The following is a 20,111-nucleotide window of genomic DNA, read 5'->3' on the forward strand; positions in this document are numbered from 1 at the left end:
GATTTTTTTTTTGAGGAAGATTAGCTCTGAGCTAACATCCACTGCCAATCCTCCTCTTTTTGCTGAGGAAGACTGGCCCTGAGCTAACATCCGTGCCCATCTTCCTCTATATGTGGGACGCCTGCCACAGCACGGCTTGCCAAGCGGTGCCATGTCCCCTCCCAGGATCCGAACCTGCAAACCCTGGGCCGCCCAAGCGGAGCGCGCGCACTTTAACCACTGCGCCACCAGGCCGGCCCCCCAAAGGATTTTTAAATTGGGTTGTTTTCGGAATATAATGCTCATTTAGTTAGAAAAATTTTGATTAGTTGAGTTGATCAAGATTTTAACTTTTACTATACACATATGCAGAAGCATGAACTTATTTTATATTTCCAGTAACATCTCTTACACCTCTACAACTACAGTATCTAGCAGTGTTCCCCAAAAACGTTCCCTGTAAGCTCAAAACAATGTCTACAATGGAAAGTTTACCGTACACTCATTGAGGGAGCGGGGGGGCTTAGATGTTGGTGTCCACTATTCTATTTTCCAATGTGTTTACTTAGCCAAAGAGCAAAAGAAAAAGTCACAGAACACATCCATTTATCTAAAAGGACAAAGATTAACATGCGAGATTCCAATTAACCCAAACATTACGTTAAGAAAGGTTAACTGTAAGACAATTTATTATGAAGTAATGAGTCAGAGGGCAACCAAGACTACTCTAAATAAAAAACTAAAAGCACTTTAGTTTTAGCCTATGATTTCAAAACAAAAAGCTAAAATGAAAATAAAATACACAATCTTCTCTATGGCAGACAGTTAAGCTTAAAGAATATTGTCAGAAATAGTAAGGATGAGGAAATGAATCTTTTAAAAGCTGTCCACCAAATGACTTTAAATGATAGGTGCAATCTTCTCGTACGACAGAAAGCACAGTACTTTCCATTCCTACATTATAAAACGTTGCTATCAAGTATGGATACGAGATAATAAATATACCGAGAAGGATCTGAGAAACAGGGGCAGAAAGATGGGGCTGAGAAGTCTGCAAAAAGTGTCCAATTTCTTAAATCTGACTCTTGGAGAATCAGATTTACATGAATAAATGCTGCTGGGGATTGGAAATCACACAGGAAGATCTATGAAATCAAGACATTAATTAGAAATTTACTACAAAGTATTCATGGATAAAGATATGTTGCATTAAGCAAGGGGGTAACTGTTCATAACACTCATTTAAAAACCTCATTTTGTCTGGAAGACAAAAATAATTGATAAGTCTATCCAAATATTTTACTAAACACAAATGGAGAACTATGTAGAAAGAGGAAGCATTATGAAATTTATGACTAAGTGAGTTTTGAGCAAGACTAGTGGACATTTCCAAAGCTTTTTTGTTTCTGGCTACATATAAAATTAGAAATAAGGGCGTTTTCATTCACTTATAGCGATAGTAAAATACTGCCTGGTTTATGCTGGTTATTTTCACCTTTCACTCTTAACAGACATTCCAAGGCGGATTCGATTTTCATTATTCCTTTCGGGTAACTGGAAGAGGAGGGAGGGCAGAGCTGTACGTTCAACAGTCCGCTTCGTAACAGAAAATTCAGCAGTGGACATACTATCAGGCGCCGAAGAGATTTACCGGCTAGAGAGACAAAAGAGAAAGCCACAGAAAGAACAGAAGCCGCAAAAGAGATGAGAATCAGTCCCAAGTGTAACTCGAGGACTGGACGAAACCCCGCTGGGCGCTGCGGGTGAAACGAGCAGATCTGAGATCGGGGCATTCGCTGCTCTCCTTCCTTCTCTCGATCCCCTCCTTGGACGGGAGGTCAGGGTGCAGAGCACAGAGAAAGCCCCCAGGGGTCCATGCCCTGGACAAGGCGCACTCAGGCCCCCTCCAGCGCTTCCCAGCCCTCCGGGGCGCCCTCCTCGCAAAGTCATTCACTGCGACTTCAACTACCCGCGTGAGAGCGAGCGAGGGAGCCGCAAGGGCCCGTGGCGGAGAGGATCGGGAGGGCTGAGCCCAGCGGCGACGGACTCTGCTCACCTTCTCGCGCTGGTCCCAGCTGTACTGCTTCGGTGGCTTCTCTCCGCCCTCGGTCTTCTTCGGCTCCTTCTCAGCCTTCCGCCTCTTCGAGAAGAAGCAGCCCATGGTCCCGACCCGCGGGGCTCTCCGGCCGCTCCTCCTCGCCCGCCCGCCCGCTCAGGCCCCTCCCGGAGTGCGGCGTGAATCGCGGACGCCCGGGGCCCCCAGCTCTCCGCCCAGCCTTCCGCAGCCTCCGCTCGCCGTCAGGCCCAACACCCCTGCTCTTTTTCCTCCCAGTCGCCCTGACAACCCACCGCAGCCAATGACCGCTCGGCGCCCGGTGAGCCAATCAAAGTCTGCAAGCCGCACCGCGCGGCCTATGAACAGAGGTCGACGTAAGCGCACAACCATTCCACGCCCGGCTCCTGCACCAGCCCCCAGGGGCGGGCCCACCCGCCCCGGCCCCCGCGCTGCCCCGCCCCTTCTAGGAATTAGTGGGGCTCTCCAGCTGCTTGCGGTGCCCGCTCGGCGGTCCCGTCTGTTTGCCCTTGGTTCTCAGTGTCCAAGTTCTAGGCGCGGGAGGGATCCGTGATGCAACGTTAGACTTCAGATTTATGATGCAAGTGGTGAGGGAAAAGGAATTGCTGCTGATACAGGAAGGGGCCCTGAAATTCGCGTTCCTCACTCCTCTTCTCCCCTCATCGCCCGTCCTCCGCACCCACATCGTCTGGCCAGTGTTGCCCGCTCAGGAAACTTCCCCCAACAGCCTCCCCAACCCTCTTTGCCCTCTCTTGTGTACTTTCTTAATACTTCAACGTGTCATTGTAAAGTTGCACTTGTACTTAGTAAAACAATTATTTGCGTATCCTCTCCCTATGGGAACTGTGAATTTCTTGAGACCAAAAATGTACATGCCCTGTCTTAAAGGCCTGGCCCAACTCCACACTAGGTACTCAATAAAACGTTTGTCAAATGAATGCATGAATGAATACCTACACACTAGCATTTATAACCTTTTCCATATTTTCAAAGAAAGTGACTAAACTGTCTATGTGTGTGTGTGTGCGTGGAGGAGAGGGGTGGAGTTATGGTAAATGGATTTGCCTCACGAAGTTTATAGCTTAGTCAAGGACCTAAGCATTGCTGTATAAACAATCAGGTAAGTTCTAAGCAAATGGTTTCAGGATTTACCTGAAGATATTAAAAATATATACACTAAATATGAACATTTGTTATACTTGGGCTGAATTTACTACAATACAAGTGTATTGCTTATGTAATAGAAAAGGTAAGTTGTTGGTTTAATTCTCTGAGCAAAATACTTTGACATGTTGGTAGGACATCACACGCTGATTGATTCAGGTTCAAATATGGCTATCTTGGGGCCGCCGGGTGGCGCAGCGATTAAGTGTGCACATTCCGCTTCCGCGGCCGGGTTCGCCAGTTCGGATCGCGGGTGCGGACCCATTTCGGATCCCGGGTGCGGACATGGCACCGCTTGGCCAGCCACACTGTGGTAGGCGTGCCACATAGAAAGTGGAGGAAGATGGGCACGGATAGTAGCTCAGGGCCAGCCTTCCTCAGCAAAAAGAGGAGGATTGGCAGCAGTTAGCTCAGGGCTAATCTTCCTCAAAAAGAAAAAAAAATGTGGTTATCTTTTTACTTTCTCACACTTGATCACATCTAGTGTATATCCTAAATGAGTCTCTGACTTAACTTGAGCATTAAGAATGTTCCCTTTTTTACTTCCTGTCCTTTATTGCAGAATCAGGAAGAAAAGTGCATGTGCTCAAGTATTAGAAATTACTGCAAATTTAAGTTCCAGATCTTAGGCAATAGAGCCTTTCCTCAGCACACACTTTTTCTTTTTCAGAGTGAGATGAAAGGTCTATGTGACGACGTTTGCGTTAAGGATCCTGGATATTTTATAGTCATAGATTGTTAAAATTGTGACCACCACGTAGTACAGTGAGGGGAACAGAGGTCCATAGAGGTGATGGGACTAATCTGTGGTCACAAAGAGAGTGGCCGAGCAGGGACTAGAAAAACTCAGAGCCTGTGTTGGCCAGTGCTCCCTCCTGCCCTCAGTTTGTTCCTCTCTGATTCATCTGAAATAAAGACGTATCTCCTCAGGCCTTCTGATGCCTATGGGAGCTCCGTCCCACAGCGATGCTGTGCCTCTGAATGAACAAACAGCATAACTAATTTTAAGAAACAATCCGAAAACTCTCAGAGTTTTGGAGTATTCATTCACGAAAAAGTCAGACCTAAAACAAAATCTATGTCCAACAGGGATCTTTTCAGGGATCCTTAAATAAAAGTGAAGACAAAGTCCCCTTTCTATTAAATCCTATCCCACCGTCACTCTCGACCAAAGATAAAAGAAAGGAAATTTTAATTTAATTTCGCAAACTAGGGACTAGAAAGCCAATGAACAGAGCCAGTGCTAGAGCTTTCTCATGCTCTTTCTTTCTCTCACTCTTACTCATCCCCCGGCCCCTCGCCCCCCCGTGACTCTCATCACTACTGTCCCCGCCCGCCCCTGCAAACCAGCTCTCTTTACTTACATGCTCATCAGCATACACATGGCTGAAGAACAGCCATCCCACCCTGATTGCTCATAGCCTTTCCATCCGAGGGCCTGCCACGGTCTCTTTATATCAGTTCAGATTCTCGAAGCGAGAGAACCAGATAAATTGCTGGCCAATCAATAGGAGAACGGTTGCCCGTCAGTCAAGTGTACCCGCCGGTCTACTCGCCGCAGCTGCAGGGGTGGGCGCCATATTACAAACACGGGTGGGGAGCAGGGCCCGAAAGGGAACGCGTGCTGGCATCTCTGACTCCACAGAGTCCAGGCAAAAGTTGGTTGCTCTTTCTCCTGTACCCCTCCTGCTGCTTATACACTTGTGACTTCTTTTCTGTAGAAAGCAGCCCTCCGTGTTCTGCTGAATGGATATATTCATCTATATTAAAAAGCTGGGTTGTGAGTTTGCGCCTGGCCACAGGTTCCAGAGATGGTCTGGGTCGCCTGTGCGTCTTGACCATGGAAGTGACACAGTTGCCGCTCAGAAGACAGTCCTGATGGGGGATATCTCCACAGCATGAATAAGTAAGTTGCTTCAGCAACAACGGCTGGAAAAGTCCCTATTCTTGAGTTGACCTGACACGTGCTTGCTCACTCTGCACTCCTAAGGAAACACTTGACAGCAAGCGAAGGAGAAGGAAAGGAGGAGTCTTTTCATTATTTGTTGCTGCCTAACAAACCATGTGGAGCTTAATGGCTTAAAACAATGGTATTTATTCTGCAATTTATCGTTATCGCAATTTATTATTTTGAATCTGCAATTTAGGCAGAGCTCAGTGGGGACAACTTGTCTGTTCCATGCTCCATCCAGAGCCTCAGCTGGGATGGCTCGAATGGCTGGGGGATTGGCCAGGAATCCTTCTACAGAAATCTCAGGGCCTCCCCATGGGATCTCTCCCGCCAGGGGGCCTTGGGGTGGTGGGACTTCCTATATCGTGCTGAGGGCTCCAAGAGTGAGCGTTCCAAGAGACCAAGGCGGAAGCTGGAGGGCCTCTCATGAGCTAGTCTCAGAAGACCTGCAACATCACTTCCATTGGATTCTATTGGTCATGCAGGGCTGGCCCTGATTCGCTGAGAGAGAGGACTAAACAAGGGAATGAATACTAAAAGGGGCAGATCTTTGGGGCGTCATCTCAGAGGCTGGCTCCTACAGCAGGCGTCAATTCTGTCGATGGTATTACATATGTATTGAAGGAGAGGATTGGAAGGTTAAAAAAATTGTACAGGCAGGTAACTTTTTTTCTTCTAAAAGATTTTTGAACTAAAATCTCTTCTTATACTTTAGCTTTTAGGTAGTTCTTACCAATTTCCTTTCACCATCTTATTGACCCGTTCTAATTATTTTTAAAAGCATCAAAACTTATGTGTAGTCAGGTTGTAAGGACTGTATATTTCTCCGACTGCTCCTAGCACAGCGTATCTCATTCACTGTTGTTGGTAAAATTCCTAATGTAAGCCACATAAAAAAATATTTGGAAGTTAGTACAGAAGAAGAATAGCAGGAGGAACAGACTTGTCGCTCTGATGGGGTGGGGAGGGTTGAAGAGTCAAGAAAGGCTTCTCAGAAGTGAATGGTTTTAACAGCATAAAATAAAAATAATTCCAGTAACTTTTTACAGCAAAGTAGTTCCAATGGAAACTATTTAAAAAAATAGTTTCTGGACTGAAAAAAAATCTTTTTCAAGTGGAATTTCCATCTTCCAAATAAGCATTTCAATACTCTTCAGGAAAGGACAAGCTGTGATTAAACTAAAACTGCGGAGCTAATCAGTGTGTTTGTTCATAAAATTTGTTTTTATCCTTAGGATTTTATTAATAAAAGAGAGCTACTTCCCATTTTGCTCAAGCTAAATGAGAGATTACATTTCCTAGTTTTCCCTACACATATAGACCGAAAATAAGCTCTCCATCTGACATCTAGAAGATCCCAACCCACATAATTGCTAGTTGTCAACATTTGTACAGTATAAAATTTCAAAATAGTGAAAAGGAAAGATTTGGGCAAGATAACTGATGCCACAAGGCAAAAGTTTTAGTAAAATGATATTTAATAACATGTCCTGAATCTTACACAAGAAACTGGTTGATATCATGTAGATGAGCAACACTTACGCAGGGCTGGGAGTGCCCAGGGCTATTTCTTTCCTACTCACCCTTCTCCCCCACCCCCAGTTCCTACCAAAAGCAAACAAAAGTAAGGGCTCATTCTAGACAAAATCTTCTCTTAGAACCCCCACTCTCCCCGCTAGGTTTTGGACGATTTCCACCTCCTCATCTCCCAACCACAAACACCCAGCTGCACGGTACATTCCAAGACCAGGATAAGAAAGTGAATCAGGCATCCAGGGAATGTCCTACCCAGTCACTAGACAAAGCCTGGTAAACATGGACCTTGCAACATTCTTCCATTTCTCCAATCTCTCCAACCACTCCCATCATCCCCAGGATAAATTTCAAACACCTCAGGGTAGGAATGCAGTATCCTTGTTCATCTGGCCGCGGGTGGCCCTTCAGTCTTGTCTGGTCCACTTCCCTGTGAGTACACCATGTTTTCAACACATAGTATGGTTTGCCACTCCCCAGGCTCCCCAAATGAGATATGCCTGTGTTTCCTGTGTCTGGACAGGCTGTTCTTCTGCCTGGAATGGGTCAAACCCATTTTCCATCTCATGAATTTCTAGCCATCCTCCAGGAGTCAGCCAGGGCATCGTCTCCACTGTCTCAGCAGGTAGGTGGTGGGAAATATCCCACTTCTGCATGCTCAGAGTTTCTATGGAGGAACACGTAGTGACTCTCAACCCAGGATGCTCATTACAATCCATGTGCTTGCAGAGCTTTAAGAAATACAGATGCTGGGCCCACCAGAATATCTGAAAGTAAGAGAAAAGGATCAGCATCAAAAACAAAACAATGGCAATAAAGGTTAAAATTTCGAAAAAGCAAAAGAAAATTAATCAGGGAGGAAGACATGTCTTTAGCACTTCTTTCATGTGTTCACTAATTCTCATGGTGCTAAGAGTGGCATCTAATAAACAACAATTCACTCTAAGACAGGGAGAAATCCGAGATTAGTAGGGTTTGGAGTGTATACAATTTGGGTTGAGTCCTTTTTTTATTGAGGTATAATTGACATACAGCTTCAGGTGTACCACATAATGATTCAATATTTGTATATATCGTGAAATGATCATCACAATACGTCTAGTTAACATCCATCACCATACATAGTTACAGAATTTTTTTTTATTCTTGTGATGAGGACTTTTAAGATCTACTCTCTTAGCAACTTTCAAATATGCAGTACAGTATTATTAACTATAATACTGACAGTCCCTGGGACTTTTAAATCCCGCCGTGCTGTACAATACATCCCCGTGACTTATTTATTTTATAAATGGAAATTTGTACCTTTAGCTCCCTTCACCCATTTTGCCCACTCCTCACCCCCCACCTCTGGCAACCACCAATCTGTTCTCTGTATCTATGAGCTTAGTTGTTTTTTTTTTTGATATTCCACATATAAGTGAAATCATATGGTATTTGTCTTTCTCTGTCCGACTTATTTCCCTTAGCATAATGCCCTGCAAATGTCCATTCATTTTGCAAATGGCAAAATTTCATTCTTTTTTTTTTATGAAGCGCTCCACACAGAACTGTATACAACTATTCTAAGGAATACATTGTAAAATTTCTGTATCGATCTGGTGTCCACACCAATGAACCTGTCTTTGTAACTGAACTTAGTGGTGATAACACAGGGTTTGTTATTAAACTACTTAGAATCAACCTCAGCTTTGTTTCCTACTGTCTGTCCTTGGAAAATGATTTCATTTCTCTGAGCCTCAGTTTCCTTATCATTAAAATGGGTATGATAATAATAGTACCTATCTCACATAATAGTTTTGAAGTTTGGCAATACTGTTAGTAAAGCATCTACTACAATATTCCAGCACATTCTAGGTGATCAAGTCTTCTTTTTAAAGTTATTTTATTGAGGTCATAATGGTTTATAACTGTGTAATTTCAGGTGTACGTTATTATTTATCAGTTTCTGTGTAGACTGTATCGTGCTTACCAAGAATCTGATTTTTATCTGTCACCTGTCATACATGTGTCATATGTCATACATATGTGCTCCTTTACCCCCTTTGCCTTCTTCTCCCTTCCCCTCTGGTAACCACTAATCTGTTCTCTTTGTCCATATGTTTATCTTCCACATATTAGTGAAATCATGCAGTGTTTGTCTTTCTCTGTCTGGCTTATTTTGCTTAACATCATACCCTTGAAGTCCATGCATGTTGTTGTAAATGGGACAATTTTGTCTTTTTTATGGCTGAGTAGTATTCCATTGTGTGTGTGTGTGTGTGTGTGTGTGTATACGCACCACACTTTCTTTATCTATTCATCTGTTGATGGGCACTTGGGTTACTTCCACGTCTTGGCTATTGTGAATAATGTTGCAATGAACATGAGGGTGCATAAATCTCTTTGAATTGTTGATCTAAGATTTCATTCTTTTTTATGGCTGAATAATATCCCATTGTATACATATGTACCACGTTTTCTTTATCCATTCATTCATCAGTGGACACTTAGGTTGTTTCCATATCTTTGCTATTGCAAATGATGCTGCAGTGAACATGGGGGTGCAAATATGTTTTTGAGTTAGTTTTTTCGTGTTCTTTGGATGAATACCTGGAAGTGGAATGGCTGGGTCATATGGTATTTCTATTTTTAATTTTTTGAGGAACCTCCATACTGTTTTCCATAGTGGCTGCACCAATTTACATTGGGTTGGGTCGTTTTTAAGAAAAATAATACAAAGTGATGAATACAAAATTGTTACGGCCCCTCCTGAGGTATGTACAGGACCTATGGAAATGAAAGGCCCTAAAATTCACGTTTCGTTAGCTATACTATAAGCCGCTTGTCGAAAGGTGTTAGGGATATTATTTCTTGGGGAGTCAGGATCTAAATTCACACATACTACATGTTTTCATATACTAATTGGCTTCAGGGTGCGTCATGACAGCACATTCTACAGACAAAGGACTAAGAAGACCAAATTTTCCTTGCAATGTTGCAAATCTGCCACAACTTACAAAAAACTTCAATGGGAACAGAGAAACCCATAGGTATAGGCTAATGAAAGCTGTTCAAAAATCTGCTACTGGAGTCAGATATGCGAAGAACAAAATTCCTAATGCAAATTTACTGACCTGTTAACAATCTGCAGAGACAACTACATAACCAGACATTCAGAGGACCAGAGGCACAAATTTGGTCAAAGTCTTAAAAACTTTCCAATGAGAAAGCTAAGTTGGGATCCTGAAATTTATATGCAGACCCAGTATTTTAATTCTAAATTAGTATGACATGGAAATTTTCTTTTTCCCAAACTATTTATAAAACTGATGCTTGCACTTCCTGTTGAGAAAGTTTGAGTTCTTATCAAACCTCTCGTATTGTTCTTCCTTACTGGCAGAAATAGTCTCAGTTCCTACATTTCTTGTCCAGCTTTTTATTTTAACAATAAGATTCTTTTTTGTAGTTACTTACCCTATTGCCTCCTAGTTGATAACCTTGGCTTGAAAAAGGTGTTACCAAAAATATAATTTTCAAAATATTTTTTAAAACTCTTATACAACTTGACAATGAACCAGTGTCAAATGTTGGTTTAATTCATTAATGAGGAAGCCAAAAGGTCAACAAGCTGATTCAAAGAGGATATGAGAAGTGGGGTTTTATATAGTCAATGAATAAAAAGGAATGTTGAAATTAGATTGCTACCATAGATACAAAACTGGTTAATGTCCTAAAGAGCAATAAAACCATAAACTTTGGGATCTTTTCTACTGGGCAGAAAAGAAAATCATTGCACTTTCCTAGTTTTCTAGAAGTTAACCTCTAACTTTACAGACTTATAAAATAGCTGAGTCCTCATCCATAGTAAAATGTATGTCAAACAAGTTAGATTGCCTTACAGAGTCAGCTGAACCTTAGTTGGGCTCATTGGACAGTGTTTCGGAACACCATTAAAAGGCCATGCAACCATCTTGCTGATTTCCACATTTCGTCTAACTTTTCTTAACGTTACTCCTGGACAATGTGATTGCTGCTATTTTGCAGTAATCGACAGCTATATCACAAGATCTGAAGTTTGGCATTAGTGTGTCCCTCAAGAATTCTGGCCTGGAGCTTGAAGCATTGTTGCTTCTCTTCTTGGGATTTCAGAGTTGCAAAAAAATGTGCTCCTTCATGGTTTGTTCTTCAGACCTCTGGGTCTAAGAGTGTATTGCCAAATTTGCCAGACTGAGCCACTGGTGGCAGGACAAGCAGGAAAATCTTAGGCTGTGTTATGGGTTAATTGTGTCCCCACAAAAATCATGTGTTGGAGTCCTAATCGCCAGTACCTCAGAATGTGACCTTATTTGGAGACAGAGTCTTTACAGAGTTAATCGGGTTAAAGCGAGGTCATTGGGGTGGGCCCTCATCCCATATGACTAGCGTCCTTATAAGAAGGGGAAATTTGGACACAGACATGCATGGAGGGAGGACAATGTGAAGAGACACAGGAAAAAGACAACCATCTCCAAGCCAAGGAGAGAGGGCTGGACAGACCCTTCCGTCACATCCCTCAGAGGGAACCAACACTGCTGACACCTTCTACCCTTCAGAACTGTGAGACAGTGAATTTCTGTTGTTCAAGCCCCTAGTCTGTGGTATTTTGTTACGGCAGCCCTGGCTGACTACCACAGGCTGATTGTGGGAGTTCCCTTCTGTGGTCACATGGAATGATGATTTGGTTTGGTTCAGGTTTATGATCAGAAGGCAATGACTTCCTGTGTGAGAGGTTTAGTACACAGCTATCAATGAAAGGGTCATGGGACTTTTTAGACTGGCCTGCTGGGCTTAAAGAGTTTCCCACAGGACAAGAAACGTATTTTGGGGCCAGCCTGGCAGGGCAGGGTTAAATTCGCCTGCTCCACTTCAGCGGCCCGGGGTTCACAAGTTGGAATCCTGGGCGTGGACCTATGCACCACTTGTGAAGCCATGCTGTGGCGGGCATCCCACATATAAAATAGAGGAAAATGGGCATAGATGTTAGCTCAGGGCCAGTCTTCCTCAGCAAAAAGAGGAGAATTGGCAGCGGATGTTAGCTCAGGGCTAATCTTCCTCAAAAAAAAAAAAAAACACACCATATTTTAACACTGGCTTTTAGCTCTGAAGAAACAGGGCTGCAAAAAACACACCTAAGAAGGATTGTACTTCAAGTTCTGAAGTCCTGTTTCACTCCATTTATATTAAAAAATGTTTCAGTTAGCACATTAGCCACACTGGTCTATATGTGCCATCCTCCTTGAAGATAAGTCCTAACATCCTCGATGCGCACTAAGACCCAGGAACATTACTGGGGATGTCAGAGGCCTTTGTCAGGCCAAGGCATATGCTATGGTAATCTTATTGTGGCTCCAGGAACCTGCTCTCTAGGTCATATTATGACTCAAAGCCACAGAAGGATCTGAGGAGGGTAGAGTGTTAACCAGGTTCAGCAGGTGCTGATCCACAACAGTTAGGATCTCTCCCGCAACAGAATAATTGCCATAAGTGCAAGTTTTTCATTGATCTTCTTGTATGTAGTAAAGACAGTGGCCTGTTTGAAACTAACGAAGTTTTCTCAAAACTCCGTAAATTGAAAAGAGATCCAGAGATAATTCCAAGACTCCTCACCTGCACATTGTAGAGGAGGGGCCCACCATGGTCCCCCGGTAACCTTGCATGCATCTACATAGGTTACATGACAAGGCTTGTACTACGGTTGGATCCAAGTCTCAGCAGAATGCCTCTGATCCTTCTGGAACATGAGAGCATGGGAGGCTTGTGGGAAGCTGCTTCAAAGCCATTTTACCACTCACCTCCCTGTCTCCTCTGGGAGACATCAGCCTGGGAGGCTGTCATACCATAGTTTCTTTTTTTATGGAAATATATTTGACACATAACATGGTATAAAATTAAGGTGTATGACATGTTAATTTGATAGATTTATATATTGTAATATGATTGCCATTGTAGCTATAATTAGCACCTCTATCACGTTACGTAATTGTCATTTCTTTTTAGTGATTGGAATAATTAAGTTCTAATCTCTTCACAGGTTTGATGATTATAATACAATATCATTGTCTATTTTCACTATACTGTGCATTAGATCCCTAGGACTTATTTGCTCCTTGTTGCAAGTTTGCACCTTTTAACAACATGCCTTCTATCTCCCCACCTCCCATCCCCTGGTGACTACCACTTTACCCTCTGTTTTTACGAGTTTGGTTTTTTTGGATTCCACATATAAGTGAGATTGTATAGTATTTGTCTTTCTCTGTCTGACTTATCTCACTTAGCATAACGTGCTCAAGGTCCATCCATGTTGTGGAAACAACCCAAGTGTCCATCAACAGATGGATAAGAAAGAATGGATAAAGAAGATGTGGTGGACATATAAATGGAATATTATTCAGCCCCGAGGAAGGAGGACATCCTGCCACTGTGACGACATACGATAGTTTCTTATCACACCCTAGGTTCTGATGGTGACATGCTTTCTGCCTTGTCCTCTTAAGGTGCAGCTATATAACCACTTAGCCACAGTCTAGAATGGGCTCCTCAGCAACAGAGTGTCATTTGGTCCCTTTTGTTTCAGTGCTGCCCTGCTCGAAGGCCATGGGGAGCTGGCACCTTTGGCCACCCTTCTTCCTTTCACTGTCTTTGTGAGTAATAAACTGGCTGGATCTAGAAAGGGCTTCTTATTTCTTTACCAGTAGAATCTGTCAGATCTGGCTTTGCCTTGTGTTTGACATGTGTTTCACCTGCTATCCAGCCAGATACAAAGGCCAAGGTCTTGGGGGAAGAGAGGATGTGGAAAAAGTTTACCTGGGGCAAATCAGATTGTGTTTTCCAACTTCCAGGATCGCAACACCGTCATTTTCTTTCCCAATACCTCCCCCTACTCACATTCCTTTAACATTTTCATATAGGTGGTATTTGATTAAAATGAGCAGCAAGTAAATGGGCAAAGGGCATGAATAAACAATTCACCATTATGGAAAGAACTAGTAAATATTTAAAATAGTCTTATCTCACTAGTAGTGAAAATAAGAATATGAAAACAACATTAAATTAGCAAAGTGCTGAAAAGAGTATGGAGTGGGGCAAGTAGGTACCAACTTTCCGGAAAGCAAATTGGCAATATGTAAAAAGAGCTTTAAAAATGTCTACTCCCTTGGATCCATTAACTTCATTTATAGGGTTCTGACTTGAGGAAATAAGCAAAAACAGGAATAAAGATTTATAAAGAAAGATTTTTATTGTGATTTTTTAATAATAATTGAAAATGGATACACGAAATATTCATTAACTTGAGATCACTGGGAAATTAAGACATAGCCATTTGATGGAATATTATGCAGGCATTTAAAATTATGTTGACAAAATTTTTAAAAAATGTGTGAAAATACTTACATGTGATATGGTGAAAAACAACACAAATTGCATATAGTTGTAAAAACCAATGTAAAATTTATATGGACACTGAAAAATGTGCAAGGAACTATGTTAAAATATTAATTGGTTGTCTGTGAATGGTGCGAATGTAGTGGTTATTATTTTATCGTTTGTATTTTCCGAAGCAAAATAAGTATGTATCATAGGTATAACCTGCTTCATCAGGCTAAGTAAAAATTCACATCTTTAAAATTTTTGCAGTTATTCTCTTGAGCTGTCATTATAAGCAGGCAATCCAGTATCTTCTTCCATGGGCCTCCCCACTCCAGCTCCCACCCTTTCAAGAACCCTGATGTTTATTCAGGTCAAAGGGCATCAGTCCTGTGTGCAAAAGCCCAGGTAGAAATAAATAATAACAATTTTGAAATTAGGTATAGAACTATTATTCACTGGACCCTTTATTTATTTATTTATTTATTTATTTATTTATTTATTTTGAGGAAGATTAGCTCTGAGCTAACATCTGCTGCCAATCCTCCTCTTGTTGCTGAGGAAGACTGGCCCTGAGCTAACATCCGTGCCCATCTTCCTCTACTTTCTATGTGGGACGCCTACCACAGCATGGCTTGCCAAGCGGTGCCATGCCCACACCTGGGATCCGAACCCGTGAACCCCGGGCCGCCGAAGCGGAATGTGCGAACTTAACCGCTGCACCACCGTGCGGGACCCTATTTATTGGACTTTTAATGTGCCAAACACAATTCTAAGTTATTAAATCATTTAATCCTCTTAAAGACCATATGAAGAAGGACTCTTATTATCTCCACTTTCCACATGAGGAAATTGAAGCACAGAGAACAACCTGCCTAAGCTTACATGGTACGTGGCTAAGGTGGGCTTTGAACCTGACAGAATGGCTCTGAGCTTCCTCTAAACCACTATATAGGATACATCCAGCAAGAACTGGAAAGTGGGGTGAGTTCCCTGCTGCTTTTGTTTCCAAAGTCCTATAGAGTGGCGTTTAAAGTCTGGTCCTGCCCAGTCACATGGACATTCATGCTGTCTGCAAGGATGCTCATGTTTGGATGGGTCCCCAAAAGGCCTTGGTGATGTCCATCCCACAGGCTCGAAGGTTATGGCTCTGTGGTTCACAGCCACACGTGAGCAACTCTCTCCAATGGAACACCATGCCAGTGAGCGCCAGCCTCACCAACCCTTACCCCATAGTGCTAGGCTCGAGTTTCATCCCAATTCTTTCTTTCTTCCCAGTGAGTTCCTTCTTGGGATCATTGGTGTTCTTCCCCACAAGCAATTCTTAATTAGAGTCACCCAGGTTCAGAGCAACAAGGTTCTCTAAACATCCATCTCAGTGAGTCAAAGCTGAACTTGATCTGCACACCAAGGAGTCTTAAGAGGGTTCTAACTTTGACAAGCCACAAAAAGGTCCCTCACACCCTTGCCTCAGGATAATGGGCAGCTGCTATAACTTTCCCAACATTGGCGTAATGTTAGGAGGCTGCTGGTCTCGAGGCAAGAAGTGGGTAACAGGGAGCTTTTAACATCCTCTTATACAGAATAAATACTCTTAAAAGGTATTATGGGCTGAATTGTGTCCTCCCAAATTGAAGTCCCATATGTTGAAGTCCTAGTCCCCAGTACCTCAGAATGTGACTGTATTTAGAGATGAGGCCTTTAAAGAGGTAATTAAGGTAAAAAGAGGTCATATGGGTGGGCCCTAATCCGTTATGACTGATGTCCTTATAAGAAGAGGAGATTAAGACACAGACACGCTCCCACACAGAGGAAAGACCATGTGAGAAGGCGCACAGTGAGAAAGCGGCCATCTGTAAGCCAAGGAGAGAGGCCTCAGAAGCAATGCGACACCTTGATCTTGGACTTCCAGCCCCCAGAACTGTGAGGAAATAAACTTCTGTTGTTTAAGCCGCCCATCTGAGGTATTCTGTTATGGCAGCCCTAGCAGACTAATGTCCGAGGGAAAAGGATGGATGATGATGCCACAAGCAGATGGCATGCACTCCTGAGGGGCAATGTGGGTAGAAGTAGGCAGATGGCACTGGAGCTGGGTAGCCCATGCCTGTGTTGCCTCAGAAGCTTCCTTTTCCCCAGCTTCCTGCTTTCCCGTCCTGGGTCTCAGAAGAGGGAAGAGGCAATAGGAGGCCTGTGACAACTGCCTCAACTTGAGCCAGCCCACAGGTGCCTTTCTTTCACAGTGGTTTTATGGGTGTGTGTGTGTGTTTGTGTGAGTCTATACTTATCAAAAGTACTGTCTTACCTCCACCTCTGCCGTTTTAAGTTTAGAGAATCCTAAATTTCTGGCGTGTATTGATCAATTAACTATTTCAATTTCATACTATTGCAGCATTCTCTAGTAGATATACAATGGAGGATTTTGTCCTGCTCAGTTCCCTAAGCTGAGATCTGAAAATGATGTTGAACTGTTGAATCTTGGATTTATTTTTAACATTGACAAAAGGCAGTATGTGTTGTTATTCAGAGTGGCAAGACCCAGAAGACTTAGGTGGACCAGCCCCAGGATTCATCATTGATTAATAGCCACACCTGTCCCGACCTCTCTGAGGTGCTTGCAAAAAGAGGAAGGTTTGGGGCCAGTTCTGGTGGCTTAGTGGTTAAGTTCAGCATGCTCTGCTTTGGTGGCCCCGATTTGGTTCCTGGGCAAGGACCTACATCACTCTGTTAGCAGCCATGTTGTGCTGGCGGCCCACATACTAAAGAGATAGAGGAAGATTGGCAGGAATGTTAGCTCAGGGCAAATCTTCTTCAGCAAAAACAAAAAAAAGGAGGAAGGTTTGAGGGAAGAGGAGCTGAGCCAGCATATCCCAGCCCAGAGCCAGCTCTTCTGTGAATCAGTATTCCACCTACAAAGGTGTCTCTGCTTGGCCTCCAGGCAGTCGGGAATGCAGTTATGATGGTAGCCACAGTTCTTGCTTGGGGTGACCAGGAAAACTCCTCTCATAAAATCTAGGAAAGGAGTGAATTTTTTCCTTTCATAGCTCTGTGTGGGTATTGTCACCTTAAGAGTCAGTAAAAGGGGAGAACTGAGCAAAATAAATACAATTGTCTATAATTGAAATAATCTAAACTTAATTTTCCTCCCATATTTCTCTTTGTTGGTTTGAAGTCTAGGGGATCCAATCTTACACGCACTTCCTTTCCTTTTTCCTGGGAACTGTGCCAAGAGGATGAGTTTTTTCTCTCCTTTTCTGGTTCTTAGTAGGGTTAGAAAATCAACAGAAAAGATCACTGGATTAAATCTTACAGTTCTAACAAAAAAAAGTCCCTTCATCCATTGTTTATGAACATAGGAAAAGCTCCTTGCAAGCGCAGAATTGAAGCTTTGCGTTGGGCTTCTCTTGGGGCTCAGGGTGAGAGGAATCTGAGATGACAGGAGGGGCAGCAGGAGTTTGTGGCCCTCATCCTAGTGTTCTGCTCCGCTTAAGCTACTCTCTGTGTGTCTGCTTATTTCTATCTGACTACCAGTTGGCCTCCTCACTCTATATCTTTTCAGTACCTCATAACTTCTTTTATTCACATTTGCTGTTCTCTCATAATTTCTCCTTACACATGGTCCATCATAGCCACCAATTGTCCAATTATTTTGTTATTTCTTAGTTAATTTCCTCAGAGTGGAATATGACCCAGCGAATCTTTTCTTGGCAGACGAAATTCTAGATTGTTGGCCTGTCTGTGGATTTGTTGCCTTTTGGGCAGAGGAGCATCTGAACTTCAATCTTAACGTATGTGGCCAGCAGGACATCAGAGGTCAAATGGTGCATGTCCAAAGGCTTCCCCTTGAGTGGGAGCTGTGGGTGGGACCCACAGGACACTTGGCATGTGGACACAAAGTTTTATGCCTCCTGGCATTCAATTAACTGGCTGACTCACTTACTGATTCCCTGCTGTCACCCAAATATCTTATATATCTTCTTTCCTTGGTTTTAATTGTCTTAGAAATTTTAGGACGTCTTGAAAGGTTAAGATGAGTAGAGACTATCACTGGCTCATCTGCTAGGCTAGGAAAAGTTCCCATTGACTCTGGATGTGACTTTGCTGAAGAGGAGGCTTACCTAACAACTACGTAATATCCTAAAGTGTTGGCATAGCCAGCAGACTGCATCTTTCCAGGTCCATGGACTTCTGAGGACTCCACCTCTGTTCTTCTAGGGGATACGTTTTCTCCATAGGTAAGATCTGTGAATTTTCCTTTGTGTTGTGAGTTTGTCGTTAAAGATATCTAGTAAAGTGTTGGACCAGGTATCAGTGGAGCTTAACAATTATAGGGAAAGTAATTCAGTTTTTTTGAGTAAGGGGTTACCCAACCTTAGCTCTTGAACAGAATTTATTAACAAAATAATTATTGAGTATCTACTATATGCCAAGTATTGTTCTGGGCACTGGGAATATGATAGTGAATTAAATAGACAACCTCTTGCTCTCCTGAAGCTTACATTCTAGTGATGTAAGCAATTATGAATAATGCCAGTTGGTGGTAAGTGCTCTGGCAAGTGATCTTCAAAGATGGTCATGGCCATCATCAATTCCTTCCTTTTCTGTACATCCATGCCGTTCTTCCCACCAAGAGGTGAAGTCTATTTCCTCTCACCTTCCATCTGAGCTGACCTTGCTTCTTTTCTTGACCAAGAGCATATTGCAGAAAGGTTGCCGTATTAGTTCTGGGTCTAGCTTTTTAAAAGCTTGGCAATTTCCACTTCATCTGAGGTAAAAGCCAGCCACCATATAAGAGAGTCAACCACCCTGAGACCACCTTGCTGTGAGGAATCCCAAGCTAGCCACGTGTGGAGTCCATCATAGAGAACTGAGTAACCCAGCTAATAACAGGAAGTGAGGCCCTATACGTATGAGGCCAGCTCCCAGCCATTAAATCCATCCCAGCTGAGGCTCCAGAATGCCTGAGTTTCCATCCCACAAAATTGTGAGTAAATAAAATAAAATCGTTGCTGTTTTAAGCCACTAAGTTTTGGGGTGATTTTTTACACAATAATAGATAACTGGGACAAATGCCCAGGAGAAAAATGAATCAGGGCAAAGAGACAGAGAGGCAGGGGTACTATTTTAGACAGAGTGGTCAGGGAAGGCCTCTTTGATGAGGAGTCATTTGAGCAGAAACCTGAGGGCAGTGAGGGACCAAACCATTTGGCTATCTGGAACAAGTGCATTCCAGGCAGAGGAAACAGCAAACACTGGCACTGAAAGGCAGGAAATGTTTGGCATGTTCTAAGAACAGCACAAGGGCCAGTGTGGTAGAGCACAGTCAGCAAGAAGACTGGCAGGAAATCTAGGCAAGAAGGGAGGTGGCACCAGATCAGGTAGGGACATGATAAGGACCCTGAGTTTGACATGACCTGATTTACATGTAAAAAGAGTTACTTTGGAGTAGAGAACAGAATGTAGGACAGGCAAGAATGAAATCAGGGCAATCAGTTAGAAAGCTATTCCAATAATCCAGGTAAGAGGTCATATTGGATTGGACCAGGAAGGTAGCTGTGGAAATGATGAGTTGGATTTTTTTTTTAAAGATAGAGCCAACAAGACATAGTGATGGATTGGATTGTGGTAGAGAAAAAGAGAGTAGTCAAAGATAATCTAATCACAGGGCAGAATAAGGTTGCTATTTACTGAGATGGGGAAGAATGAGGAAGGAGCAAGTTTGGAAAGAAAAATCATTAATTTGGTTCTGGAAGTGTTTAGTCTGAAATGTCTGTTTCACATCTCTGATGGTTGAATATGTGAGTCTGGGGTTCAGGAAAGCACTCAAGGCTGAAGATATTTGAGAGCTAGTTATGATGGCGTTCAAAGTCACAGTACTTGATGAGATCAGTTAAGGATGAATGTAGCTAGAGAAGAAATGAAGTCTGAAGAGGGAACCTTGGGGAATCTGAGGAAGAACCAGCAACAAAAACTGATAATGGGCTTTCCACTCTAGACAAGATGAAATAAGCACCTTTCACTCTATTT

General features: G+C 42.9%; 1 protein-coding gene across 3 annotated transcripts in view; it reads right to left on the minus strand.

Annotated features, from left to right (window-relative positions):
- Positions 1–2,265, minus strand: part of RP2 (RP2 activator of ARL3 GTPase) — a 41,675-nt gene extending 39,410 nt beyond the window's left edge. For all 3 annotated transcript variants that reach the window (XR_006890371.1, XR_006890370.1, XM_046673844.1), the window contains exon 1: positions 2,036–2,265. Coding sequence is in view for 1 of the 3 variants with exons in the window: in XM_046673844.1 (XP_046529800.1) it covers positions 2,036–2,140 (105 nt within the window). In the remaining 2 variants the exon portion in view is untranslated. The remainder of the gene's footprint in view (positions 1–2,035) is intronic.
- Between the last annotated feature and the right edge of the window lie 17,846 nt (positions 2,266–20,111).

This window comes from Equus quagga, chromosome 10 (genome assembly GCF_021613505.1).
Source record: "Equus quagga isolate Etosha38 chromosome 10, UCLA_HA_Equagga_1.0, whole genome shotgun sequence".
NCBI lineage: Eukaryota > Metazoa > Chordata > Mammalia > Perissodactyla > Equidae > Equus > Equus quagga.